Source organism: Beauveria bassiana (genome assembly GCF_000280675.1).
Source record: "Beauveria bassiana ARSEF 2860 unplaced genomic scaffold BBA_S00016, whole genome shotgun sequence".
In the NCBI taxonomy this organism is placed as follows: Eukaryota; Fungi; Ascomycota; class Sordariomycetes; order Hypocreales; family Cordycipitaceae; genus Beauveria; species Beauveria bassiana.
In genome coordinates, this window is record NW_007930851.1 from 556,406 (window position 1) to 582,579 (window position 26,174).

At 53.6% G+C, this 26,174-nt stretch overlaps 10 protein-coding genes across 10 annotated transcripts; 5 read left to right on the forward strand and 5 right to left on the reverse strand.

Annotated features, from left to right (window-relative positions):
- Positions 1–1,227: 1,227 nt before the first annotated feature.
- BBA_05989 (mitochondrion protein, putative) lies at positions 1,228–2,807 on the forward strand (the record flags this gene model as incomplete). Its single annotated transcript, XM_008601086.1, has 3 exons — positions 1,228–2,016; positions 2,075–2,305; positions 2,355–2,807. The coding sequence occupies 3 exons, from the start codon at positions 1,228–1,230 to the stop codon at positions 2,805–2,807; spliced, it is 1,473 nt and encodes a 490-aa protein (XP_008599308.1).
- Positions 2,808–3,287: 480 nt separating this feature from the next.
- On the forward strand, positions 3,288–4,234 carry BBA_05990 (MIND kinetochore complex component Nnf1; the record flags this gene model as incomplete). The annotated part of the gene is made up of 3 exons (XM_008601087.1): positions 3,288–3,596; positions 3,691–3,821; positions 3,964–4,234. 3 exons carry the CDS (start codon positions 3,288–3,290, stop codon positions 4,232–4,234), a joined length of 711 nt encoding a protein of 236 aa, XP_008599309.1.
- Positions 4,235–5,583: 1,349 nt separating this feature from the next.
- On the reverse strand, positions 5,584–6,927 carry BBA_05991 (PH domain-containing protein; the record flags this gene model as incomplete). Its single annotated transcript, XM_008601088.1, has 1 exon — positions 5,584–6,927. One exon carries the CDS (start codon positions 6,925–6,927, stop codon positions 5,584–5,586), a length of 1,344 nt encoding a protein of 447 aa, XP_008599310.1.
- A 6,615-nt stretch (positions 6,928–13,542) lies between these two features.
- Positions 13,543–15,234, reverse strand: BBA_05992 (NTF2 and RRM domain-containing protein; the record flags this gene model as incomplete). The annotated part of the gene is made up of 4 exons (XM_008601089.1): positions 13,543–13,842; positions 13,899–14,867; positions 14,941–15,015; positions 15,073–15,234. The coding sequence occupies 4 exons, from the start codon at positions 15,232–15,234 to the stop codon at positions 13,543–13,545; spliced, it is 1,506 nt and encodes a 501-aa protein (XP_008599311.1).
- A 1,245-nt stretch (positions 15,235–16,479) lies between these two features.
- On the forward strand, positions 16,480–17,769 carry BBA_05993 (peptidase M20D; the record flags this gene model as incomplete). Its single annotated transcript, XM_008601090.1, has 1 exon — positions 16,480–17,769. The coding sequence occupies one exon, from the start codon at positions 16,480–16,482 to the stop codon at positions 17,767–17,769; it is 1,290 nt and encodes a 429-aa protein (XP_008599312.1).
- Positions 17,770–18,252: 483 nt separating this feature from the next.
- On the reverse strand, positions 18,253–19,880 carry BBA_05994 (beta-1,3-glucanase precursor; the record flags this gene model as incomplete). The annotated part of the gene is made up of 5 exons (XM_008601091.1): positions 18,253–18,813; positions 18,874–19,253; positions 19,310–19,401; positions 19,517–19,572; positions 19,815–19,880. The coding sequence occupies 5 exons, from the start codon at positions 19,878–19,880 to the stop codon at positions 18,253–18,255; spliced, it is 1,155 nt and encodes a 384-aa protein (XP_008599313.1).
- Positions 19,881–20,298: 418 nt separating this feature from the next.
- BBA_05995 (ribosomal protein L10) lies at positions 20,299–21,249 on the forward strand (the record flags this gene model as incomplete). The annotated part of the gene is made up of 3 exons (XM_008601092.1): positions 20,299–20,489; positions 20,619–21,098; positions 21,186–21,249. 3 exons carry the CDS (start codon positions 20,299–20,301, stop codon positions 21,247–21,249), a joined length of 735 nt encoding a protein of 244 aa, XP_008599314.1.
- Positions 21,250–21,954: 705 nt separating this feature from the next.
- Positions 21,955–23,526, reverse strand: BBA_05996 (U1 small nuclear ribonucleoprotein; the record flags this gene model as incomplete). The annotated part of the gene is made up of 4 exons (XM_008601093.1): positions 21,955–22,661; positions 22,902–23,007; positions 23,075–23,202; positions 23,265–23,526. 4 exons carry the CDS (start codon positions 23,524–23,526, stop codon positions 21,955–21,957), a joined length of 1,203 nt encoding a protein of 400 aa, XP_008599315.1.
- Positions 23,527–23,958: 432 nt separating this feature from the next.
- BBA_05997 (mitochondrial 54S ribosomal protein L51) lies at positions 23,959–24,501 on the forward strand (the record flags this gene model as incomplete). The annotated part of the gene is made up of 3 exons (XM_008601094.1): positions 23,959–23,997; positions 24,060–24,142; positions 24,210–24,501. 3 exons carry the CDS (start codon positions 23,959–23,961, stop codon positions 24,499–24,501), a joined length of 414 nt encoding a protein of 137 aa, XP_008599316.1.
- Positions 24,502–24,797: 296 nt separating this feature from the next.
- BBA_05998 (triosephosphate isomerase) lies at positions 24,798–25,730 on the reverse strand (the record flags this gene model as incomplete). Its single annotated transcript, XM_008601095.1, has 4 exons — positions 24,798–24,829; positions 24,884–25,489; positions 25,556–25,626; positions 25,693–25,730. 4 exons carry the CDS (start codon positions 25,728–25,730, stop codon positions 24,798–24,800), a joined length of 747 nt encoding a protein of 248 aa, XP_008599317.1.
- Between the last annotated feature and the right edge of the window lie 444 nt (positions 25,731–26,174).

The following is a 26,174-nucleotide window of genomic DNA, read 5'->3' on the forward strand; positions in this document are numbered from 1 at the left end:
TATACGGGCCAATTCAGGATATTACTTTTTCACAATCACGCCATGGCTTTAGATGGGAATTGCGGGTTAACGAGAAACCAGTCTTGGTGCTATGCGGAAAGGATAACTTTTTTACCGGAAAGGGCTCATGAATAAATTGCCCCCTTTTTTCCTCGCAAACTTTGGCTGGTCTGTTCTTCTTATTTGTCACAGTGTACAGGGGCGTTTTTGTTAATTTCTTTTTTTGCCGAACTTCCATGTGTTATATACTTTACAAAACAGCGCCAAGTTGCTTTTGCTCTACGAGTGCAGGTAGCGATTTGCAAATAATGCCAGCACAAAACTTGTTCAGCGCAATGTGTTCTGTTGCATTCATGCGACGGAACTTGCTGGCGACATGGAGGGATTGTTAGCGGCTGTGGCTTTTTGGTATCGCACTGCAGCGGTGGGATAGAATTGGATGCTCAGGACTCGGACGTGGTTTGGTGTTGGGGCAGATGAACTTGCTCTTGATTGGCTTACAGTTTTATATATGGCAGGGGGGGAATTTTGCCGTATACAGTTTGCTATTTATGGCCTGGCCCTGTACTAGGCAGATTTATTATTTGACCTCAAGTCCTGCGCATTGTACTTGGTGAGGTCTTGACCCGTAGATGTGGGTTTCCAGGAATTGGAGGAGGGTTATTATCTTGCCAACCATGTCAAGATTTGCCCCTTCAACCCCTACTTGTTTGTTTCTGCCCAGTTGCATGCCAATATCTTGTGAAAGCGTCGTTATTGCTAGCTCCGGTGCTAGCCCGTCCAGTGTTCGGCGCCGCGGGCTCTCGCAGCAGACGCTCCACAAACATGACCCGCGAGGTTACCTAATAAATATCGTGGCGGCGTGCCCTTGCTCAGAGCCAATTCCCCCTCCACAGCCGGGACAGTACCCTTTCTCCCAACACAATCTCCGACAGACTAGGCGTACACTCCTTTTCTTCATTCTTTTTATTTCCTTTTGTATCGCCTCGAGCTTTCTCAGCGTTCTCCCGCTTGTTCCTTTCAATTGGACGAGCAAGACGCTTCGTCGAGCTTCGGCAAGCTTTGGGCCAAAGGGGGACCCCATTGTTCCCCTGCCCATTCGAAACATCCCTCTTGCCCCGACACGAAAAGAAGAAAATAGCGCGATACTCTTCTCCAAAGCCGAGACGATACATGAGTTGATCGGTTTGACCAAGATTCTCAAGGTCTCATCTCATCATATACAGGATGTCGGCTGCGTCGCGATTGACATTTCTTTACCCGCATATGCTGCGGGCAACTTCCAGAGCGCAACCGCAGCAATGGGCTGCCTACCGTCCCCCTTGGGCCGCGGCCAACCCGAAACGCTCCGTGCATGCTCTTCGGCGGGCCAAAAGCTCGTTTGCGCCGAGACATGGCAAAGGCGTGGCGCCAGAGACATGGGAAGAGCAGCAGCAAAAAGACGGCACGGCTGCCGTCGAAGACGGTGTAGCCGCGACTGAGAACAAGGCTGGCGAGGCTGCTCCCACCGTTGCCGCTGAAAATGATGCAAAGGCCGACGCAGCGGACAGCAAGCCCAAGGCGACGGCGACGGCGTCAAGCACAAAGACGAACACGCAAGAGGCTGTCGCCACGCCCGACGTGATTTTGGCGCCGCCGCCAGCAGCGGAGACCAAGGGCGAAACTAAAAAGACAGGCAGCGAGTCGGGAAAGCAGTCGCAGGCGACGGAGAGCAAACGAGAACCGACGGCCGAGGAGACAAAGACTGCGCAGGCCAAGGAGCTGGCAAAATCGAGCGGACCCCTCGAGGCGGTACTGCACATGCAGCCGCCAGAGCAGACTGCGCAGCAGCATCCGTCCATGTCGCCGCCGCCGTATGAGCATCATTTCGACAGCTACTCGCTTGTGAAGCAGCTTGAAGAGGGCGGCTACACGTCGCAGCAGGCAATCATGTCAATGAAAGCGATTCGGAAGCTTCTCGCCAAGAATCTGGGCGTCGCGCAGCAAAGCCTCGTCAGCAAAAGCGATGTTGAAAATGTCAGTACTCAATTCAGCAAGATGGGCCTGTTACCAAGTACGCTAATCAGACCTCCAGGAAACGTATTTGTTTTCGGCCGCTTGCTCGGAGCTCAATACCGAAGTCAAGAACAATAGGCGACTCGCCGAGGAAGAGCTGCGCCAGAAGCGGACGCATCTCCAGCACGAAGTGGATATCCTGACGCAGTCGCTAAACCAAGAGGTTGCGACGCTCAACGACACTGTCAAGGGTATGTACAACGACCGTAAGCAGGCTGTGCGAGAGGAGCAAAAGGCTATAGATAGTGCTGTAAGTTTCTTCCGCCATGGCGGCTACGGTAGCATCTAACGCACGACAGATTCAAAAAATCAGCTACAAGATTAGCATCGACCTTACGTCCGACGCCAAGACGGAAATCGAGGGCGTGCGCTGGGTACTCATATGGCGCTCCGTGCTCGGCATCCTCGTCATGGCCTTTTTGACGATCGGCACGCTACGCCTCGCCACGTACGAGAAACAGCGCAAGCAGGAGGAGGAGCGCGTGCGCAAGGCCGAGGAGGCGCAACGCCGCGCCGAAGAGGCCCGACAGCGCCGCGAAGACGAGAAGCAGCGCCGTGAGGAGGAGAAGCAGCGCCGCAAGGAGGAGGAGGAGAAGCGCAGGGAGGAGGAGAGGAGGCGCAGGGAGACGCGGGAGCTGCAGCGCCGGGAGGACGAGGAGGAGCTGAAGCGCTACGGGCCCCGGAACGGGGCGGAGGATGGGAGTTTGGCGGCAAAGGTGGTGGACGACGTGGAAAGCTTGTCGGCAAATTAGAAAAGGACAAGGAGAAGGAATGTGATACCCCCATAGACACGATAGAATACCATTCTCTACTTTGGATACATTAGAATGGGGTTTGATGCCTAATACAGGTACATCTGGGCTAATGTTGCGCTTCGACTTTCATTCTAGTGATTGCGTGTGTGTTCGGAAATTATGAGAAAGAGGATAGTTTCAGCGGCTTCGATAGTAGTTGTCGTATCTTATCAGATGCGGCGGGCACGCTGTAAGTGCTACGAGTCCATCACGTGGTGGGCCGCGCCATCGCGTCTTCCCGTCGCGTCCTAAACGGTCATTCTCGGACGCTCATATGAGTCCAACGACATTCTGCAAAATCAACGACAAAACTACCCATAAATTTCCAACTTGATTCAATCGTCAATCCACTGAAAAATTACGGATTCAGGCTAGTACACCCGAAATCAAAAGGAACACTATCAAAACAAAAACGCCCCGTTTGCATTTGCGCTGGCCATGGCCGAACACCAACAACATCAGCCTTCAGGCGATACGGCGTCAGCAGCAGCAGTAGCAGAAGCGACTACAGGAAATGGGACAGCAGAAAACACAAGAGGGGGAGGGGGAGGCGGAGGCGAAAAGGAAGCGCCTGGCGTGCGGGCGACGCGTCTGCAGGCCATCTACGCGCAGGCCCTGGGCGGCACGCTGCGAAAGCTGAGCTGGGCCAACTTTGCGGGGTGCTACCCGACGATTGCGCGGCGTGCCGAGGGGGTACTGAGGAAGTTGCAGGAGCAGATGGCGAGTCAGCTGCAGGGGCGATGCGAGGTATGTTTCTATAACCCTGGGACTACAAGAATGGCGATGTGTGTTTGTGTGAAGATGGCTAATGTTGATGGTGATGGGGTGAAACGCAAAATAGAGAGAGTTTGAAAAGATTCTTGAGAGCAGACAGGTCGTTGCCAAACTGAACGAGCTGGAGAATCTGGTGGGCGACGCGGAGAAGAGACGGGAAGAGGCGCAAGCTGCTGGCATCACAGAGAAACCCACGCCGTAAGTATTGTTCTTTTCTTTGTCTTCGTTTCCCTCATCTCTCTCTCGAATATTGCTGGGACCTATTCTACAACCTCTTTCTCTGTCAAGAAAAAACAAAAGACCCGTCAACCTTGGCTAACATAAGTGAACCGAAAACAAGACCGCACACACTCCCGCCGCAGGCCATTCTCGCCGCGCATTTGCACCCGGCGCTGGCGCGGCACCACGCACAGCTGCGCGCGCAGCTCGCGGCGACGCAGAGTCAAAACGCGCTGCTGGTCGACGAGGTGCGGCGGCAGCGCGCCGAGGCGGACGCGCTGCTGGCACGGCTCGAGGACGCCGCGGCCGACGTGCGCGGCGCGAATGAGGCGCTCGAGGAGGTGGTTGCGGCGCTGGCTGAGGAGACGCGGCTCGATGCGGAGCATGTCTGAACAGGAAAGAGGGAAAGGGCAAAAAAAAAAACGGAATCTTTCCAAAACCAGAGGGCACACAGTACAATGGGCAGAGAGATCCCCCCTGGAATGCGCGCACAACTGGTACAGCGGTAGGGCCGGCGACTTTTTTTTTGGTTTCCAGCCACGCGATGCGGTCGCCGTGGGTTCACCTCCACCGACTTACATGCGAGGGCCAAGGGAAACCAAAGGAAGGAATGACAAAAAAAAAAAAACGCCACGATATGGGGCCGCTGTCGGACATTTTTCACGTTGAGCATGTGTTTTCCTCTCCGTCTGCCTAGCGAGTGGTTCCCAGCTTCGCGCGTGGCGTTGGAGAATGGGGCTTGGAGGGGAAGGGGAAGGGCGTACGATATGTTCGCAGGTTCAGCTTACAGCCACACGTTGGAACGAGGCGGACGCACACACACACACATATACAGTACCGACGACCGCCCGCCCGTCCGTCCTCCTATATCCGCCTTTCAGCCGCAAAGCGCAGAAAAAGGTCTAGCGAGAGAGGGGAAGCGGATTCAAACAGCAAAGGAGTCACCGCAAAAGCCCACTTGCTTCCTAACTAGGGTTACGGGCAGCAGAAACAGAGCCGTGTCTGCCAGGCCAGACGGGTTCGTTTTGCGGACGTGGAAGCATCTCCGCGATATGTTCGGGATATTGTTGGTGGCGCGCAAGACGAGGGAGGGCATGGGGGAAAAGGTTACTTGGTTTCAATTACTCTATTGACCTGGTCGTGTGTGTGCATGCTTTTGGTCGTTGTCAATTGGCTCGCCCACGGCTCAGATACCCGAACTGTGCAAATTGATAGAGCTGTTGCCTCGTCAAGAATCTGTCTACGCACGAAATATGACGAGGCGTACGTCATCACCCTCCATCAGGAATCATGAGTCAATGGCAAAGAGAAGAAATCAAAAGAGTGGATAATAAAACATGTTGCGAAATCGGTATCGGGCGAATTTTCTCCGTTGAAACCGAGATACTATATACAAGGAAGAGTGGATTTCCATCTCTGGTCATAATAGACAGTGTAACTACTGCACTCTATAGGCAGGCACACAACTGCGCCGCGCCTTTTGATAGCCTTTATGAACTACGCCGGCTATCCATGCAAGCCATTGCGAAATGTCGCACAGGCTGATAACGCAAAAGAAATAAAAGTCAAAACGCCCCGTCTGAGAACCTCAACAATGCAACCGTAATCGTGTACAGGTCCCTTGCTGCTCTTTGCACGCAGGGGCTGTTCCAGGTGGGTATCGAAGCGCAAAATGTCCACCCTGTAATCATTTGTATACATCGTCCTATGTCGTAAATTTTCGTAATATATGTGCACTGTTTTAAATGCGCGGGTTTTCTGTGTGTACAGCCTGCCACGGCCCGCAGACGTCTTCGCCGTAGGCTGGTGGCAGCACCCGCACCATGCGTCCGGTGGCCCAATCGACAAACCACTGCTTCCCCTTGCTGATAATGTAGTTGGATCTTCTCGGGCTCCGGAACAGCAGGTTGCTGTAGCATAGCTTGGCGTAGAGCATGTCATGCGCCTCGGACCACTTGTGCTCTGGAAACCACTTGCCAGAGAATGGGTCTATCGACGTGTTGTGGTAGGATGTTGTACTCAGTCGGTGTACCAGTCTATGCCCTCTGCTAGTAAAACCACCATCTTCATCTTCTGATTCTTCCGAGTCCGAGTCAATGGCGTTTTGGGCGGGTTCGACTTCGTGTTCGATTTCGTGTCTGGGAAAGCCACCGGTAGCATCTCGTGAAGGAAGCTCTGGCTCTTGGTCACTAGTAGGGCTTCGTAGGCGTCGCGGAGATGAATTGCGTCGCCCTGCAGAGGTTGTTGGTTGCAGGGGCTCTTCGAAGTCTTGTGTCCGTGCAGGGCTTGGCATCCGCACAGGTGATTGTCCGCGGAACCAACGGATACGTTGAACTCGTGGAATAGACATGTCGCGAGGGAACTCGCGCTCATCGATGGGAGCAGCAATATCAATAGCGGCAAACAGCGCTTCGAGCCACTTGACAAAGGTGCTAAGCTCGATGCATGAAAGAAGAAACTGGTCAGTCTCTGCTCGTATACGAATGACGTAGCGTCGTCTCAACGTTTTGTTAGCGGGTCGGTTCGAAATGTTCAAGAGGGCAACGCACTTTTTATAATCGGCAGCAATACCAGCATCTGCATGTAACAAGCTATAGGTCTTTTCAAGCTTGGACTTCTTCACCCAGGGAGGGTTGTCGGGACATATACTTGGACCGTCTTTTGATCTTCCCCAGCCCCAGTCCTTCTTTACATGATAGACGTGAAGAGCGGTTCCGTGGAGCACCACAAAAGCGTTGTGCCAACGGCGGTCCTCGGCTCTTTTTGTGGTGTTCTCAATTTCGTGCTTTTTGGAGAAGATGCCTTCCAGAAAAACGGAGTTGGAGTAGCCTGGCAACTCCTCCGAGACGTTGCCAGCAGCAGAGCTTGACTGGACCATGACATTTCCTTGCGCGGACTCAGCAGCATCCTGCAAAGAAGACTTGCTAGGCAGATAAGGCGGCGGTAGTGAAGAGCGTCGTGGCGGGGCCGACATGATGCGGTGGTAAAACAAGTCTTCGTCTATGGATAAACGGCGCCCCAGCGGCGGTGAGCCTTGGCGAGATGCATGACTGTCTTCAGCAGGAGGCTCCTGTGGCTCGTCCATGGTGATAGAATCAGGCATTGCACGCCTTAGTCTGGGCGATGACGGATAGACGGCCGCAACACCCGAGACGTCATTCGGCGACACCAGGCGGTAGACGTCTAGTTGAGCAGGTTTGGGCGTGAACTCTAGACAGGATGATACGCTGAGAGTTGTGAAGATATGATCAAGTGGCCAGGCTCAAGTCTGCTCATAACGACCCGCACTGGAGCATGATGAGGTTGACGGAGATGAGTGAGTGAAAACACGAGCCGGACGAGTTGGTGTGAAAGTGAAGGGGGAGAAGCAGAAATAGAATCTGGAAGAGGCTCCGATCGCAGGCGGGAGGGGCGTATCAAAGGCAAATAACAAGCAAACCAAGAGCTGTGGGCAAGGGTTGCAGTGAAAAAGGGCACCTTGTAGGCTAGTGTGGTTAGAGCTGGTTAGGTTTGGAAGCACCGGAAAACGTGGGGACCGGCCCAGGTGACGGTTAAGACGGAGAATTGACAAGTCAAGAAGGTCGAAAGAATGGCTAGCAGAGAATAGTCGGGTAGGGGTGTGCGCGGAAGGCCGGAGCACGCGTGGTAGGCGTGCAGAGGACGGAGATGAGCAGGAGTGGTCGGTCGCAAGACTGCCGACGTCGACCAGGGCGTGCGTCGCTATTGACCAGGTAGGATGACGATGAGGCGTGAGCAGGAGGCGTACTGATCGGGATAAGATTGAGCAGAACTTTTCCTAGTCGTGTCTCTGCTCAGTCTGCTGTGCGTCGCAGCCGAAGCGGTTGAGGATAGACGGTGGTGGAGCCGCAGAGGGACCTTTTGAGGCGACAGTGTGAGTCGACCGGCAGATGGGAGGCGGGGTTGCAGCGACGTCAGCCAGTGAGAAAAAAGAAGTCGGATTCAAAAGTATTTCTCAGGGCTATTTTTGGATATTGAGAGTTGCCAACGCTGACGGCGAGATGAGGGATGGTGATGGCGTTGGCGTTTGACCGTTGAGTAGAGAGAGCGTTTGGCGATGCAGAAAGCTGTACACATGCAGAGGGTGGCACAGAGCAGTCGGTCGTTGACGGGGGTTTCAGAAGTAGCTGCTTGGCCCTGGGGAGAATTTGGGGGCCAACCATTGATGAAGAAGCCAGGTGTGCCAGGCCTGTCTTGCCAAGGATGCCTGGATCTGAGTTGGCGAGCGGCCGAGATGGTCAAAAAGGCTGGTGGGATGGGCTTGAGTGACATGGATCCTGAATGGAGGCATGGATGGAGACATGGAGAAAATTGGTGGACCTTTTGGTTAGGTACCCAAGTACCGAACAAGCAACCAAGCATCAAGGTACCTCGACTGAGGGTACCCAGGTAGAGGTCGTATTTGCTCGGCAACACTAGAAGGCCTTGAGGGCATTTTTTGCTGCTTGAACAGTGAGTCGCCAGTGGGGTCGCTGGATTATTTAGCGGACGCAGCGCCGTTTCGGCGCCGCAAAGGCTCAGAATAAAAAAACCTGAAAAAGGTTCCGAAGCCCGCTAAAAGCTGGGGCAGCGGAGGCCACACCAGAGTGGTAACACGGGGGTCAGAGGCAGGGGGACTTTTGCAGGAACCTTTTTTCTTTTGCGGAACCTTTGTCCAAGGTACCTCGCCTACTTACTTAACTGGCCTATGCAGCCTGCAGGCAGCAGAGGTCACCCGCAGAGGCGGGTTCATACAAGTAATTAATGCTTATGCGTGCTTGCGCTTGTTTACCCAGCGCAGGTACCCATCGACAGACGCAAAACTGACAGACGACAATAGCTGGTAGCACAAATCTCATCGAGTCTGGAACTAATTCCGTATCCTTGGCATTATCAATATGCTAATCACGGCATTCGTGCTGCACATCGCAAATCTTGCGCAAAGTGTTTGCGCAGCCATGAGCCCACCAGCCCACGCTCGTCTCCTCGTCTAATGTACTCGGAACGTGCCTGGATCGAGCACCTGTCGGTCTGTCGGGTACATTTTCCAAAGCAAACGCAAGTCGAAGTCTCGCACTGGTCACGCCCGCCGCCAGCTGCTCTATCAGTACTACCTACAGCAAACACCACGACATGAATAGTTACTCTGACTCTCGTCTCGTATCATTCTTCTCTTGCCTTTATTCCTAGCATCATCGCCATCATCAAGCCTCACCCTCGAACCCCGTCCTCACCTCGCATCGTCAGAAATAAACTCCTTCCTTAATCGTCCTTCGTCAATTCGCCGAGCAAGCCAGCCAGCCCTCTCAGCATACCCAAACCCTCCCGACTCCTCCACGACCCGGGGCACCCATGACCTTTAGGTCCGATGCCCGAAGCTACACCATCGAAGTGGCGCTAGGCCCGCGGGGGTAGGTGATGTTTTGACTGATGTGGTGTCAGAGTTACAATGATTGGCATGGCTGTCAATTTTTGCCTGCCGCACTGTCCCACGCCCTCTGCAAGAGACGGGGCGAAAGGGCGGCGCCTTCTCCGCCGTCATCAGGCTCCTGCATACCTCTCTGTGTGCGTGCGTGTGTGTGTGCCTTGCTTGCTATGGACGCTAATATGGCGCTTTCATTGCAGCTGTTCCCTGCTCTTATTCTCGCCCATTCGACTTCAATTATTACAAGGACTACATCATCTTCAAGCGCCACATATACCGTGTTCGGCAGCGGTAGATAAGAGCGGACATCGCCAAGGCCAAAAAACACTGATCTGAAATCTGTCGGCCAAGAAAATATATCCGCTCTACTCTCTGGGGTAGTACATTGCAACTGCATCTAATGATGAGCCAACTCGGGTGTAGCGGTCCACACGCTCCTCGGCCATTGCATTGGATGCATATGCGAAATCCCTGAGCAGACTTCCCAGTCACATGCAAGCTGCCCATGGAATTGAGGCTTATTTCCCCCCCAAAGACCATTCCATCCAACCAAATGCACGAATCCAAGAGCCTCACGACCCTGGACTTGACGAGGCTCTTTGGTAGCTGTGCTTCACTTCGCAGCATGCTGCATGGCCAGCCGCCCTCTAATTGGTCTGAAGGCTACAGGGCACGTGGGTGACAAAACTGTTCGCCGCTTTTTGGTATTGAGCTGGTGAGAAAGCGGCGATCAGTTTTGTCACCCAGGTGCAGGGCTACCACCAGCCTGTGTCTGCTCTTGGTGGCGTCGCGGGGGCGCTGGCTTGTTCCCGAGTTACCCTAGCTGGCAGGCATTGGTCGCTTATAAAATGCAGGCATTGGTCGCTAACATGGCAGATTATAACCTATAACTGATTCTCATATCTGGTTATTTGGATCACCGATGGAAGGCAGACAAAACGCCACAGCTGACAACGCTGAAATCTCTCGGATGAACGACCGACGTGAACTCCTCTGCGGCTCTCACATGTTCCCGTCCTTTGCGACCGAAGCGCCTCTCTACGTCGCATCTTTGGCTGCCTTTGACGGAAAGCCTGTGACACTGTATACGTCCGCATGAGCTACTGAGATCAACACAGGATGTGAAGTGGCTTTCTAGAGCTGCGTACTCCGTGCTCTGTAGAATGGAATCGGCATGCAGTCGATCTCCAATCGGCTTTGCATTACTGCTTTGAGCAGGATTCCAGTAATGCGCCAAGCCACCAGCTGGGTGCCTCCGGCCCTCCACTCGCCCGCGAAGCCCTTTGGCCCTCTCTTAGGGACTTTTGCAAGCCTCTCTCTTTTACCATTCTGTGCTTACAACTGAGCCCGCAGCAATTTGCTCATTCGTTTATCCGGACAATCTAATATCGAGCGTGTCACCCACCCCCAGGCCCTCGAATTTCTTGCAGTGAACGTCTGCGATACTCAATTAAGAACAGCGACAGAAGCACTGCCGAATGTGCATTCAGTGGTATCTCACTGTCACCGAAACGGAGGTGACTACAGTGGCACACGAACCACACTATGAAGTTCAAAGTTGGAACTGCGCGACTATGTGGTGGTGTGCTCCTCCAAGCGGCGACCATCCCTGTTCCTCTCCAGTGTAACGGTTCACGGTTCACGGGCGCTACATCGAATAGAGCGCGCACCGTCCCCGCCCCGGTCGTCAGGCCATCATCAAATCAATAACCTTTTGCTTGCGTTCTTGCTCGGACTTCAGCCGCCGTAACAGTAATGAAAATAGAAGCCTCGCTTGGCAGCCGGCAAATTCGTTGCTGTGTACGTGTTGGAGAACTACATGGCCATGGCGAAAGCTACGATGAGAGTGATGTTTGCTACAATGCGGTAATTGTGCAAAACAAGTTAATTTGCTTGCAATCCGTTGAGTACTACGACATGGAACTTTTGTTCTCACGACGCTCGCTGAGCTTGTGCTTCGAGGGACTGCTAAATTGATGATGCACTGCCAAAGACATGGCTGCGCACGTTGTAAGACAGCAACGTCTCAGACGCCCGGCCGCAGAGCAGGAACAACGTGCTTGGGCGCCAGACGTAAAAAGTACATATCAACTGCCAGAAAAGAACAAGCAAGGTCTCAAACGCAAATGAACGAGTCCCAGCGCTGATCGCCCAGTCAGCGCATGCATCACTGAGTCAGTTGACATGCTCCGTTCGTTTGCCTTTCTGGACCAGTAATTGTCATGGCACACTACGTGCATACACTCACAGATTCTCTTCCTTCGTCGAGCAAGTTGCCCAACTCCGCCATCTCGGTCATCTCGGCGCCGTACAGTACACCGAGCAGGCTCATCGCCATGACTATACATGCAAGGCTACGCCAGTTTGAACATCACGTAGCACACACCCACGCGAAGTAAGTTTGTTGTGTTTATATTTTCCAAGTCTTCAGAATTCGTTTTATTTTTAATTATTCTTGAGCTTTTATTTGACTCTTCTTCACTTTTTCGGTTCACTTTTCTGTTTCTCTCAGTTCTTGTGGTATCTTCATATCCTCCGAATTCTCTTCAGTAATGTACAGCCACTAGTTGACGTATGTGGGTAGCTTTGGGGAAGCCAGCTGGCAAGCTCAGTGAGCACAAGGGCCTTGGTGAAATCTGCATGTCTCACTGCTCAGTTGTTGGTGCTCCTTGGCTCCTTTGACAGCGGCGTGAGCGGCACGCCGACCCGTAAGCGAACATCCCGCTCCCAGTCTGGCTAGATGAGGCGTCCAGGGCCCTCTGCATGTCTCACTTTGCGCTATTGTCTCCAAGCGTGAAGCTGTCTCACTATTTGCTCCTGTATTTGAACAATGCATTTATCTGGAGAATACTACGAGGAGCGACCTGCACTCTGTGTAGACATTTACATGATGCCATTGGCGATGTTCGGCCGGGATCAATCTGAAGCAGGAAGACCGGCCGCACTCGGAAGGCGACGCTTCTTCGGAACTGGGAATGTATTGCCGCCTCGCCCACGATGCTGTCTGTCGACGGATTGCTGACCAGCTTGATCAAACCAACTTTCGGGCCTGTTCCTTTTGAAAATACCCTGGGGTTGACCGATCCCGTACAAAAGGTCGCGGCAGGAATGCTTTGTAAACGCCAAATAGATGCATTCTTCGGGTTGGTGGATTCGGGGACAGACTTTGCTCAGAGGAGCCGCCGCCACCACAAGCATTTGACCCGACGAGAAGCGCCCGCGGGCCCAGACAAAGTCGATGTGCGGCGCGACATCAGTGGGCAAGTGGTAGCTGACCGCGCCCAAGTGTTGCGTTACCGTCCTCTTGTACCCTTGTAGAATTCGTGGAACGACGTCTTGAGCGGCGACTTGAGCCCGCCGACAGTTGTTTACCAAGATCGAGAAATCTCGCCTTGCTCCGTGAAAGCGAGACACAGCCTCGAACGATCCAAATCGCGGGGACCGCCATGCGAGTGCGATTTCAATCGAAAGACCTGAGATGCTCCGGGAGAGGCAGTAGCGAACAAATAAGCTGCACAGCATTGCATCGTGCTTGAGAATACGAGGTGCTTCGAGATGCAATTGCTGCTCACAATACGGCGCCGAGACATAACTAAATCTTCCCTCATGAACCACCTCACAGGGATGCACATTCGAAACTTGGCTTGTCATAGCTTCTGTCATTCGACTCATATACAGCCCGGTCCCCAGCAGTCGTGTTCGTTATTGTATTGTACAGCCCCCGTTGACTCTTCTTTCTCTATTTTCCGCTTCCCTCCATCTTCCAATTGTGATACACCGCTTGAATTATCAGTGCCGATCTTGACAACTGCTCCATCTCGTTGTACCCGCGCACGCACCGTATACTAGCACTTCTTCTGTAGAAAACACATTACCCGGTTCAGAGCATTCATCTCCGGCTTCATACATTGTCCGTTCATGGTATAGATGCAGCTTTTTTGTCGCCCGCAATGCAGTGAAGTAAAAAAACAAAACAAGCCAAAATCATCCCCAGGTGACACGCGCATCCGCCAGACAGATGCTGCCTTGCTGCAAGAAGCGGCGCTTACCTGTCCAAATCAATAATCGATTCGCTCCCATCCGGACTCCGGTACATCCATACATCCGGCGTAGATGCATGCCACACTGTAAAGTTCGATGCCCGCACATCTCATTACAACCCCAGTTGAGGCGGTATCATCGCAAGGTCGCCACTGATGCTTTGGCGTAGCATCAATGCAGCGTTATTGACCTTGACGATATCCGAATTTTGTGAAAAATGAGCATCTTGATACCCATTTAGGCGTGGGTGGCAGCCTGGGCAGCACCACGACCGCGAGCAGCGCCACCACGTCCACGGCCCTGGCCAAAGTTGCCACGGGCATTACCCTGGCCACCGTTGCGGTTGCCCTCGAAACCACCACGGCCACGGGAAGCGCCATTACCGCGACCGGCACCGAAGCTGGCGCTACCGTTGTGGCCAGCAGTCTTGGGACGACGAGGCTCAACGACAATATTCTCGCCATTCACGATGTGAGGGTTGCTGAAGACAGCAGCTTGGTATCCCTCGAGCGTCTTAAACTCGACGAATGCACAGTTCTGAAACGGTTAGCGACTCGGGTGGGAAACAATGGTGCTTTCAAGTCTTTACATACCTTTTGGCGGTTAATGTCAAAGTAGCTCAGCTCGCCATGAGCAGCAAGCGCAGCACGAAGGTCAGCATCAAGAACCTTGTCAGTCACATATTTGACATAGCCCATAGTGCCCTCTTTCTCAGCCCCGCCGGTAGAACTAGGCTGAGGTCGGTTCTGGCGCTTAGAGTCGACGCCCGCAGTCTGCCAGCCTGAAGTTTCCTTGGGAGCCGCCTCAACGGCAGGAGGAGCAGCGGTGGTGGCGGGAGCGGTAGAGGTGGTGGCGGCAGGAGTAGGGGCGGGAGCAGCCGCAGGGGCGGGAGCAGGGGTACGGTTCTGGTTGGTGGCGGGAGGAGTCGCTGTCTTGGGCAGGGGAACAACAGGGCGGGGTCCGGCAGCGGCTGCAGCACGGCTGGCCCAAGTCATAGGCTTGGGAGGGCCAGCAGGCTCGGGAGCTGGAGTCTCGATCTTGGCGGGGGTCGGGGCAGGCTCCTTGGGCTTCTCCTCCTCCTGAATCTCTACCTTGGCGAGCTCTTCAACAACGGGCTCGACAGCAGGGGCAGCTGAAGACTCAACCTTGGGCTCGGGCTCGGTGTGCTTGCCGTTGGCGGTGGCCTTTTCGGCAACCTCGGAAATGAGCTTCTTCTCAACGGAGGCAGCCTCGACAACGGGTTCGGGAGCGGTCTCGGGAGCGGTCTCGGGAGCGTTCTCGAGAGCCTCGGGAGCGGGAGCGGCAGGTTCTTTCTCAGCCTCGTCAACCTCCGTCTCATCCTCCTCAAGAATGTATCGCAGCATGTCGTTGAGAACAAAGTATCCGGAGGGCTGCTTGGCGAGGACAAAAGTTTGAACAAACTTTTTGGGTTCAGCTCCCTTGTTGGAGGTCTCACCAATGACCTGGATGACAATGCTATCGTCGGAGGCCTGAGAATCGACATTGGAAACGCGAACCTTGCAGTCCTGGAAATCGAGAGACTTGAGGCGCTCTTGGATAGCCTGTGGGCGCGAAGCAGGATTAGTGTGATTGCTCTTGTGCAGGCTATATCAAAAAGCGAGAGGAGCCACATACCTGTCGGCCGACGGAGACGTTGGCAACTTCGGCCTCCTGGCCACAAACCAGCTGGGAGCGCTTACTGTAGAAGAGCTGCGTGCTACTGGTTAGCTCGGTGCGGGTTGGGCAGCGCCATCGGGGTCAACTCACGTGAAGCTTCTCGGGAGACTTGCTCAGAGTTGTGTAGTACTGCTCGACAAAGTACCAGCCGACCTCATCCTTGGCCAGATTGCTGTTGTCGTTGGAAGCGGGAAACTGTTCAGTAGCGGCCTTGTGCTGGTCCTGCTGAGCGAAGCTGCCGTTGGTAGCCATGATGATGTATGTGTGTGTGATATGAGTGGACTATGCGGCGTCTAGGGGTGGGAGGTGGGCGATATCGGCACAAAGACTAGATGCGCAGAGTAAAGATGCGAATGTATGTGCAGAGTTGGAGATGGGGTTGGGTGCGAGTCAATCGAGGGTCGAGCCTAGATGAAATCTGGACGCAATGTCGAAAGAAAGGAGAAGGTGGTTGCTTTCGTCGGGGATGACAAACAGAGAGAAAAAAAAAACCAGCCGGCTTGATACAAGCAAAAGGGAGGTTGCGTGTGGAGAGAGAGAGATTGGGAGGGAAATGTGTAGTAAAAACTCAAAGTAAGAGAAAGAGAATCTAGTCGAGATTCGTCTGGAGGATGGTGCGACGAGGAGAGGGATGGAAACAAAGTTTCGTTTTGGTTGAGTGTGTCGTCGAGAAGGGTTTTTGGGAGGCAGAGGCGGGCAGAGAGAGGGTTTTGGGCAAAAAAGGCAGTTGGTGTCATCGCTGCGAGGCCTGGCCCGTGCGTTGCCGCTTTTCCTTTTCTGGGCACAGGCGTTGCACCTGGCCGATGGCGCACAACGGAAGCCAACATCAACATCATTCAACTGACTGGAGCAACCATGGACGGGCAATCAATATTTGCATGCAAATGTATCACAAAAGACTACTTGATACGAGAGGCGATGTAACATGAGTAACAAATATGCAGGATTGGAAATGCGTCCCGTTGTAACACAATATACTACTTTCGTCACTCTCGCCACAAAGCACTGCTACTCCTCCTTCATTGAAAGAAATTTAGTTGTCAGATAAAAATAGAACAAAATTCTCTTTCAAAACAATGATCTAAATTCATCAGCATTTTGCCCTTGTAATCATATTCAACCTACCTGTCGGACCCTCGCAACCTCGCTTGTGTCAAAGACTCCTCCACTCCTCCTCCACTGCCGGCTACCATTACCGTCCGCCATTACGAGCATTATAAACCAGACTCATCGCAAACTAAAAAAGACCATTAATCACCATCTCTATCAACCCGATCGATATGCATATCTCGCCTCTCTCCATCCCACGCGGTATCTACACCTAGTGTTCCTCATAGGGCGCACGCTAACTCCCGTTCCTAACCCCCACCTTGAACGTGGGGGATCGTCTAGTACTGTCATGAGCTCATCATTTGTAGACGATTCTTCTCCCTCATTGCAACCCAGAATCAAAGGATTGTGCAGACAGCAAAGTATCTTTACCATTGAAATTGAACCATGGCATCCGATCTGTCACAAGTCGTAGCGCAGTATAGGCCAGACCTCGGCCCGCTGCAAGAGCTCTACAAACACCTTCACCAGAACCCAGAGCTGTCTGACCAAGAGTCCGAAACCGCGGCGTTGATCGCCGAAAAGCTCAAGGCCGTTGCACCAGAGGACCTTGCCATCAAGACAAGCATCGGAGGTCATGGACTCGCTGCCGTGCTTCCCAACGGCAGAGGACCTACCGTTCTCCTCCGCGCTGACATCGACGCTCTCCCCGTTGAGGAGCGTACCGGCCTTCCCTACGCTAGCAAAAAGCGCATGATTCACGCCGCCACCGGCGTTGAGAAACCGGTGATGCATGCGTGCGGCCACGACATGCACATCACCTGTCTCCTCGGTGCTGCCGCAGCCCTGTTCTCCGCACGTGCGACGTGGGCGGGCACTCTGGTGCTCGTCTTCCAGCCTGCCGAGGAGCGCGGAACCGGCGCGCAGGCCATGGTCGATGATGGCCTCTACACGCGCCATGGTGTCCCCGTCCCGGACGTGGTCCTTGGAGCGCACGTCATGCCCTTCCGCGCTGGCAGCATTGGCACTGGTCGAGGCATCGTCGCCACAAGCGCAGACAGCATGGAAGTGACGATCCACGGGCGCGGCTCCCACGCCAGCATGCCGCACACGTCAATTGACCCCATTGTCATTGCTGCCAGCACAATCATGAAGCTGCAGACGCTTGTCAGTCGCGAAACTGACCCTGCTGACTCCAGCGTCGTGACGGTGGCGACTTTTCACGCCGGCGACGCGGAAAATGTCATTGCCGACTCTGCCGTCCTGGGCATAGATACACGCTCCGCAACCGTCGAGACAAGAGAGCGCATGATGCGTCGCATCAAGGCTGTCGTGGCTTCCGAATGTGCGTGCGCCGAATCTACCAAGGAGCCCGAGTTCAAAATGACAAGATCCTACCCCTTGACAATCAACGACATTGAAACGACCAAGAAGATCGAGGACACATTTTCGGTACACTTTGGCGAGGAAAAGGGCCGGTACAATAGAAACTTACCGCGCCTCGGTGGTAGCGAAGACTTTTCTATTCTGGCTACTGCGGTGAACAAGCCATCCTGCTTCTTCATGTACGGCAGCATCGAAGAGTCAAGGTGGGATCAGATTGAAGCCCGAGGCACCATTTCCAGGGATATCCCAGCAAACCATTCACCTTTGTTTGCGCCCGCCATCATGCCGACTTTGCAGACGGGACTCGACGGTTACGTTCTCGGCGCCTTGACTTTTCTCGGGAAGAAATAGACGTGGGTAGGTTTTTGTCTTTGGGGCGCTAGAACCCTGATGGTTTTCAATGACAGGCCTGTAGTGTAATGCCACCCTACCATACATCTGTGCAATCTTTCTAGTTTGTATTTCCATACTATAATGTCTAATGTGGGTTAGCAAGACTCTATTATCACTTCCTGCGGCTTTGCTCAGTCTGTATACTTGACAAAGATAAAATTCTTGTTCTTCATGCAGAATCAGACTAATTTCCAAACTATATCCAGGGCTGTTGCCAGCCATATTGATGCGGAGGAGGATAGCCCCGACAAGCGCCTCGTGCACAGTGAAGCGAATATCCTGCACACGGGCAGTGCCCTTCTGATCAGGGGTGCTACCAATCTGCACAACGGGAGTAGGGTTCGATGCAAACGCGAATGCTTTTCCGAAGCCGGATATCGTGGACCCAGCCTCGCCATACAGTTCTGTGGCAGGGGGGATATCGGCGGTGGAGGTGACCTTCTAAACACCAAAAGGGAGGTAAGCGACCTTTCCCTTGGTAGCAGCCGTGTTGAGAGCACCCTCTAGAGCCTGGGTATTGTCAACGTTACCATAACCATGCAGGTTGAAACCGCCATTCTGGTTGACATCCTTGAGGTTGATGACATCGGAGACCTTCTTGTCGGCATATTGAGGAGCGCTGATGGATGGATACTTGCCACCGGGCGCCAGCGCAGCCGGCCTGTTGGGGGCCTTTTCGGAAGGGTTGGTCTGGTAGATGAGATTGACACCACGAGTGTTTCCGTAAATACAGGTACCGAGGCTGTTCTTGCCGCCGATCCCGGCATTATCATCAATAGTAACGAATTTGATTTGGCCATTGTTGTTGGAGATGTTCTTCAACATGAAGCTGGGGTACTGAACTTTGCTGGTAAAAAGATCCCCAGAGTTGGTGTTCTGGCCGTCAATAACAGCAGCCCAGGGATGACCCGAATTAACCACGATGCAATTACCAACAGTGTTGCAAAAAGGAGCAAGGATGCTGATGTTGTTGCCGCCATCGATCAGGATACCAATGGTGCACTGGTCAAAGCTCATGCCCTTCAGCTGTCACTGCTGGTGACCGGCCCAGTGCAGGCCGACATTACCGTAGGTGAAGTGAACGTCAGATACGGAGATGATCGAGCCCGGGCCCATGACCATACCCGTGTGAGCACTCTGAGGCATGCTGATCTTGACGTTGACCAGAGCGCAGTTCTGAGCAACGGCCCAGCTAAGAGCAGTGAAGCCGGCCTTGCCGGTGCTGGAGGTGGTGTCCAGAATAACGTTTCTAAAAATGATGGAAAAGTGAGTTTCTCCGCCGAAGCCACCGCAAGGGCGGTCGAAGACATCTCCTTGGCCGCCATCAATAAGATAGTCGCCGTTGAATCCAGAGGAAGCCTTGGTGACAGGCGAGTTGAAGGCGTCGGCGATGATGACAGTGTCAGTGTACTCGTAAAGAGTGGAGGAAAGAGTGCAGGTGTCTTTGGCGTGGTTAGCAAGGCTTGCACGTGGCAAATGGGTGAGGCAAAGTGCCTACCTGGAGCGAGGTAAATGACACGAGGCTGGCCTGCGAGCCAGCAGTTGTTGCGGTTGCCGCTAGGGCCGTCAGAAGTAATGATCTTGATGAGACTATGGTCTTGATGTCATGCGTCACAAGCACAACATCTACGAAGAATGATTTCAATATGTTCAAGTCTCGCGAAACGTTCGTTTTGGCGAGCGGCCTCGTGGGCGGTGCGCTTACCAGCATGCTGAGCACGCGGCTACAGGATTATACGACGATTCGGAGTGCAGTCCGTGCTGGAATCATTCTTGCGGCCTCACTTCCTAGTTCTGGCCCTGCGGCTGTTTTGACAGGTGCTCGACACCGGAAAGAGGTTACGACGACCAAATGCTGTGTTCTGGAAGCATGGCAAGGATGGCTCTAAGGCGTGAGGCATGGTTCTCCCTTTTTGGTCCTTTGTCAATTTATAGAAAACAGTTTTTTGTGCCAACTTTTAGACTTGCAAGATTTTTTTTAAACAAAAGGAAAGCAGTCTTACAGGTTCAATTAATATGACCAGCCTATTCAAACGTTCTTCCACAGGCTGCTGTGCGAGGCTGGCCATGGTGGCTCAGGGGCGTGCCGCTCCCGGCGCACATTGTAGGCGATTTCATATTCGGCAAAGAAGAAAAAATCAATCCGATTCATGATTTTCAAGATAATTCCCTTTTGATTGGCCCTATAACGCTGTAGAGCTCTGTCTTCCGAGGCAGTCCTCGTTCAAGTAGCGGGTCGGACCCCGAAGCGCAGCGACCAATCCCAGCGCCATTTTTTGTGCGTACAAAAAAAATCACCACCCAGGAATTTTTTTTTTCTGCGCTATCTTATCAGTTGAATTCTGCCCATCACTTTTTCTCCCGATTTCGATATCAACACCGCCATTCACACCTACGGTGCTCAAAGAACAGGTTCTTTGCCTGAATTCGAATCATTTGCCGGATTCCGGATCGATACGAAGGAAAGAAGAAACATAAACCGCCACCATGCCCAAGTCGAAGCGCTCCAGAACTTTCAACCTGACCCAGGTCAACAAAAAGGGCCGCGAGCAAAAGGACAAGCTCTTTCAGAACATTCGCGATGCCGTCCCCCAGTACCAGCACTGCTTCGTGTTTAGCGTCGACAACATGCGCAACAGCTATTTAAAAAACGTCCGCCGCGAAATGTCCGACAGCAGGTAAGCTTCCTGTTTCCCTCCCCGCCGGATCCTGCTCCCCCGCCGCTCTCGAGGGACGGGCAAGCAGGAAAAGCCCCGCTCTCTTCTTCGAATGCTAACCGTTTGGGGGGGGGTGAATGAAACAACCAGACTCTTCTTTGGCAAGACCAAGCTCATGGCCAAGGCGCTGGGCCAGACGCCCGAAGAGGCCGTCGCGCCGGGCATCGACGCCTGCGCGCGGCTCCTCGCCGGCAACATCGGCCTGCTGCTGACCGACCGCGCGCCCGACACCGTCCTCGACTACTTTGACAACCTCGCGCTCGTCGACTTTGCGCGCGCCGGCATCGTCGCCCCGCGCGCCTTCTCCATCCCGCCCGGCGTCGTCTACGCCACGGCCGGCGAGGTCCCCGCCGAGCACGACGTGCCGCTCGAGCACACGCTCGAGCCCGAGCTGCGCCGCCTCGGCGTCCCCACGCGCATGGTCAAGGGCCGCGTGGTGCTCGGCAGCGAGGACGGCGAGGGCGAGGCCTACGTCGTCTGCAAGGAGGGCGACGTCCTCGACTCCCGCCAGACGAGGCTGCTCAAGATGTTTGACGTCTGCTTGAGCGAGTTCAAGGTCAAGGTTTTGGCGTATGTTGTCAATACCCCATTCTTTACTGGCCCCTTTTTTTGCTTGCATACGTTGTGGTTGCGGATGACTAACTTGCGATGTGATAGTTACTGGAGCGCGGAATCGGGCGAGGTCACCCAGGTCGAGTCCTCCGCCATGGAACAGGACTAAATTGACAGGGAATAGTTTGGAATGGGCATTCGTGAAACCGAAAATCTTTTGAGATGATCAAATCTACATCACCGCTGGCATGACATGGATGTGGGATCAAAATTGTTTGTAATGGCGTTGGCTTGGGTCTTTTATTTTGCGTTACGGGCATGAAGTTGATATACATGACGAGGATAAAACTATTCCTCCTTTTCCAGGCAAAAAGGAGATATTTAAATATACCAACTTCCGAATATCACATGCCTATTCAAAGTGTACATGTGACAACATATTATTCTTATACCGTATTTTACAGTACCTAATTAGCTGCCTCCAAGCAAATTATAGCCGTCACCCAACTCTTCGTATTCGAGCAACTCCAAGGTGAAAAGGCACCATGAGATATATAAAGATACAATTTCAGGCCAGAGTCCGCTTACCTCTATGCCTTACCTTGAAACCATCAAATGCAAATGTCTCGCCATTGATACGTTTTCAATTTATTGCTCAAACCGTACTTTTGTTTTATACTTCCCCTTGTTGACGCCGAAGTTTTGAATGCATAGTAGAAAATGATATAAAGACAAGACAGAACAGAACAATTACCTTCCCATGTTACCACCAGGCTGCAGCGAACAGAAAGCGGGCGACGCCTCGCCTACCAACGAGGACAAATGTGTTGTGCGAAATACTGCACCGTGATAGGTTTTAGAAATCTGAGGCGGTTTAGTATCTGCGAAGTTTCCTTGGATCCTCATAGCCTCCGCCGTCGTATCCTCGCTTTCGATTGTCATCATCCCGGGGGCGATCGAAGTCTCTGTCCCGTTCGCGATACCCACCCTCGCGTCCACCTTCACGTCCTCCCTCGCGTCGACCAATTGGTTCGTTGTTGCTTCCAGTGCGGCGACCACCGTCGCGATCACCGTATCGACCACCATCACGAGGTGGTCTATCGCCCCGGTCATGATGGTCACGATTGCGGTCACGGGGATCGCGATCCCGGTCACCGCGCCTATCATCAAACCGGCCGCCGCCGCGGTCGAATCCGCGGTCGCGGTCACCGTTGCGCCTGTCAAAGCCGCCGGGGCCGGAAGGCGCATCTCTGGGAGGGAATCCGTTTCGATCGCCACGGTCAGCGCGTGGGGGGCCACCAAATTCGCGATCACCACCTCGAAAGCCTCCGCCGCGACCACCAAAGCCACCACGGAAGCCGCCACGACCACGGCCACCATCAAAGCCTCTACCCCCACGGAAACCGCCGCCAAAGCCGCCCGGGCCCCCCGGGCGAGCTGGAAGAGCTTTCGTATATCCTCGGCCCCCAAGGCCACCACCCAGTCGTCTTGGCTTCCAGCCCTTGACTGTTCGGCCACGCTCGACATCTACCTTGATACGCCGGTCTTTGATACGGATACCATCACATGCATCCAGAGCCGCTATTCAGGATCGCGCATCAGAGCGCAGTTGTTAGCAATGCTTACCAGCGGCATGTAAAAACTTGGTCAAGAGTGTTCAACGGAGGGAGGAAAGAAAGAAAGGTCGCAGAGACAGGCAAGCTTGAGGGCCATGATAGTCTCGTTGTGAACGCCCAATAGAGAGGGCAAGCCTGAGGGCCACAACTCCAGAAAGCGCGGATAGAATGGTCCTACAAGGAATTGAAACAAGGGGAAAATTACCTCTCATGTCTTTTTCGCGTTCGAAGACGACAAATGCATAGCCTCGATGTGGCTTCTTCTTCTTGTTTCCCTTCTCGGCGGCGTGTGTATCGACAACAATGCGAGTCTATGGAAACACGTCAGTATTTGAGTCGGTGATATCCGCAGCAGCAGCAGCCGTGGAAGATTCGTACACGCTCGATGGGACCGAAGCGACCGAATTCGCGCTCCAGGTCACGCTCGTCAGCTTCGTAGCTGAGGCGCGCGACAATGAGAGTCTTGAACGCATCGCCGCGAATCAGAGGATCCTCATTGGGTTTGTCTGCAAAGCAAAACGAGTCAGTAACTCCATCGCGAAAGTCTCATGGGCCCATCGTTGCATACAATACTTGGGCGCATTGGCAGACAGGTCCTCCACGGCGGCCTTCTTCTCGAGCTTCTTGCGATCGCGTGCTTCAAGCCAGCTCTCGGTCGGGATGCTCGTGTCGTTCTCCTTGTATGCTTTCAAATCGGGCAGAAAAGCGGCAAGTCCGTCGACATGTGGCGTCTTACGCTTCTCAGGGGCGTGATCAGGCGGCTGAACCCATCGCAGCGGCGGACGCGGCGCAAACAGCGCCAGCAAATTCGGAGGGAGCTTGTCCGTCATGGCTGCCGCGAGCAGGGAAAATGTAATCGCGGAATAGCACGTCAATCGAGAAGAAAATAGCAAACAAGATGTTAAACTTGGCTTCAGAGTCCACCGATGCTGCTCGACGATGAAAGTCGAACAGATACGCGTCGTCGCAAAGTTGTTGCCCAGCCTGAGAATGGGAAAAGGCTGACTGAGGGCGCCTGGCGAAATTAGCAATAGCTTGCGCTGGACCTGCCAGTTTTAGACGCTTTGCAGGGGCTCCCAGTTGATGACAGCGCCGCCAGAACAATTTTTCCGATGCTGTGCCGTGAGCTAGTCCGTTTTGGGTGCCCTTTTGGGGGTGAGCTCCAAGGCTCGATTTTTCGTGCGACGGGTCCGCGCGAGCCTGTGCCGGAAAGACAACTCTCTTTTGCATATGACTATTCAGACACACACAGCTCAGCCACCATGACAGTCAAGGGGATCAGGTCGATTGCGAGGGCGCATGTAAGCATTGCAGAAATTCATTATCGAAACAGCACCGATCAAGCAGCTGACAATGGATGCAGAACGGCGTTGGCGCCTTCATCCTCCAATGCAAGAAGATGGACTTTCACTACTGCGACTGGGCCGGTAGCTCCAAGGGAATGAAGTACGTGGCTCACACATTATCTCAAGTGCGGAGAAAAGGAAATACACCTCTAACATGATTACTTCAGCGGCTTCATCAAATCATTGCTGCCCAAGGTCGCCGCATCCAACCCCCAGGTCGAGTTCGCCGTCTCGCCTCGCCCAGGACGACACCCCGTCATCATCGGACACTACATCAACGGCCGCACAAAACCTATCTGCGTACGGAACCTGACGCCCTACGAGATTCTGCAAAAGGTCGAGCTGCTGCGCGACGCCAGCGGCGCCAGAAACCGCCGCACAACAAAGGCCGTTCTCAGCACCAAACCTAGCGTCCGAGGTATCTGGTCGCCATACCACGGCAAGGGTATGGTTGTATGATAAAAGAAATTGCCCGTTATAAGGTCAAAAGGCTTCGTGCCGTGTATATTCTACTTGTATTGAGACAATTTTGCGCATGACAGCGGCTTTAGAGATGCGCGACGGGAGCATTGGGATATCCCCTGGTTATAGGGTCGAACGGCTCTTCATTTACACTTAAGCAATAAATTTCCATTTCACTTCCCAATTAGTCAACAATCGGTATGAATGTTTTATTTCATGTGGTCATGGGTCTTGCATGTAGGTGGTATTTTAGCATCTAGGGGCTGACGTCTTACATTGAGACTGTATCCAGTTTACAGCTTGCTAGTGTTGATGATTTCGACGACTAAGCCAACAGTTAGCAATGCGGTTCGATTTGAGAGGTACGAGGAAAACTTACAGGCAGGCTTGAGAGAAGCACCGCCGACGAGGAAGCCGTCAATGTCAGGCTGCGTGCCGAGCTCGGCGCAGCAGTTCTCGTTGACGCTGCCGCCGTACAGGATACGGGTCTCCTCGGCGACCTTTTCGCTGACATTCTTCTTGAGCCACTCGCGGATGGCCTTGTGGACCTCCTGGGCCTGCTCTGTGGTGGCGACCTTGCCGGTGCCAATGGCCCAGATGGGCTCGTAGGCAATGACAATCTTGGACCAGTCGCTTACCTTGGCCTTGAGGGCCTCGAGCTGCTTGCTGACGACCCCGATGGTCTTGCCGGCCTCGCGCTCCTCGAGCGACTCGCCGCAGCACCAGATGACGCTGATGCCGTTCTCGGTGGCGTACTTTGTCTTGGAGGCGACGAGCTCGTCGGATTCCTTGAGGATGGTGCGGCGCTCCGAGTGACCGAGGATAACCCAGTTGATCTTGCTGTCGAGGAGCTGCGAGACGGACAGCTCACCAGTGAAGGCGCCGTTGGGCTTGTCGTAGACGTTCTGAGCAGCGACGCCAATCTCGGGGCGGAGGGACTCGCGAACGAGGACCAGATGAATGGCGCTGGGGGAGACGACGACCTCTGTGGACTGTGGTTAGGCACGGCGGAGGATGGACAGCGCAGTCGGGCGTAGTAGAGTCGGCATACCGACAGAAGGGTTGAGTTCAGCCCTGTTCAAGTTGGCGACAATCTCCTTGATGGACGACACGGAGCCGTTCCTACATCGCAGCAAACGTTAGCATTGACCGAGCAAATAGCCCCTCCACAGCCAAGTGGCCTCGTACATCTTAAAGTTGCCGCCGACGAAGAACTTGCGAGCCATTGTAGCGATTGGTCTTGAGATAAATATTTTGAAAGTTGTAAACAAATTTTAGCTAGAGGACCGGGGGCTAAAGAGTTGCAGATGTGATGATTAGAAGAAAATCTGGCGGCGGTGGTACTTGTAATAAGAGCTCGAATCCAGCGTAACAACAGGTGGGGAGGGGCAGCCAAAAGTCGCGCGTTGAGCTTTGAGTAGAGGGGCCGAGTCATTTACACCTTTTTGCCTTTTGCCCGCTGACTTTGACCGACTACTTACCTACCTTACCTTACATGTCACATGGCGCCACAACGTTTGGCAGCCCGCTGTATCATGCCATCACGGCAAAAATATTTGGTACCTACCTACCTACCTACCTAGGTAGTCGAGTCTCGAGCCACCACACTTTCAACATCCCTACGGCGCCCTCTCCCTCTCTCTACCCGAATCATGACTCACTTAGGAATG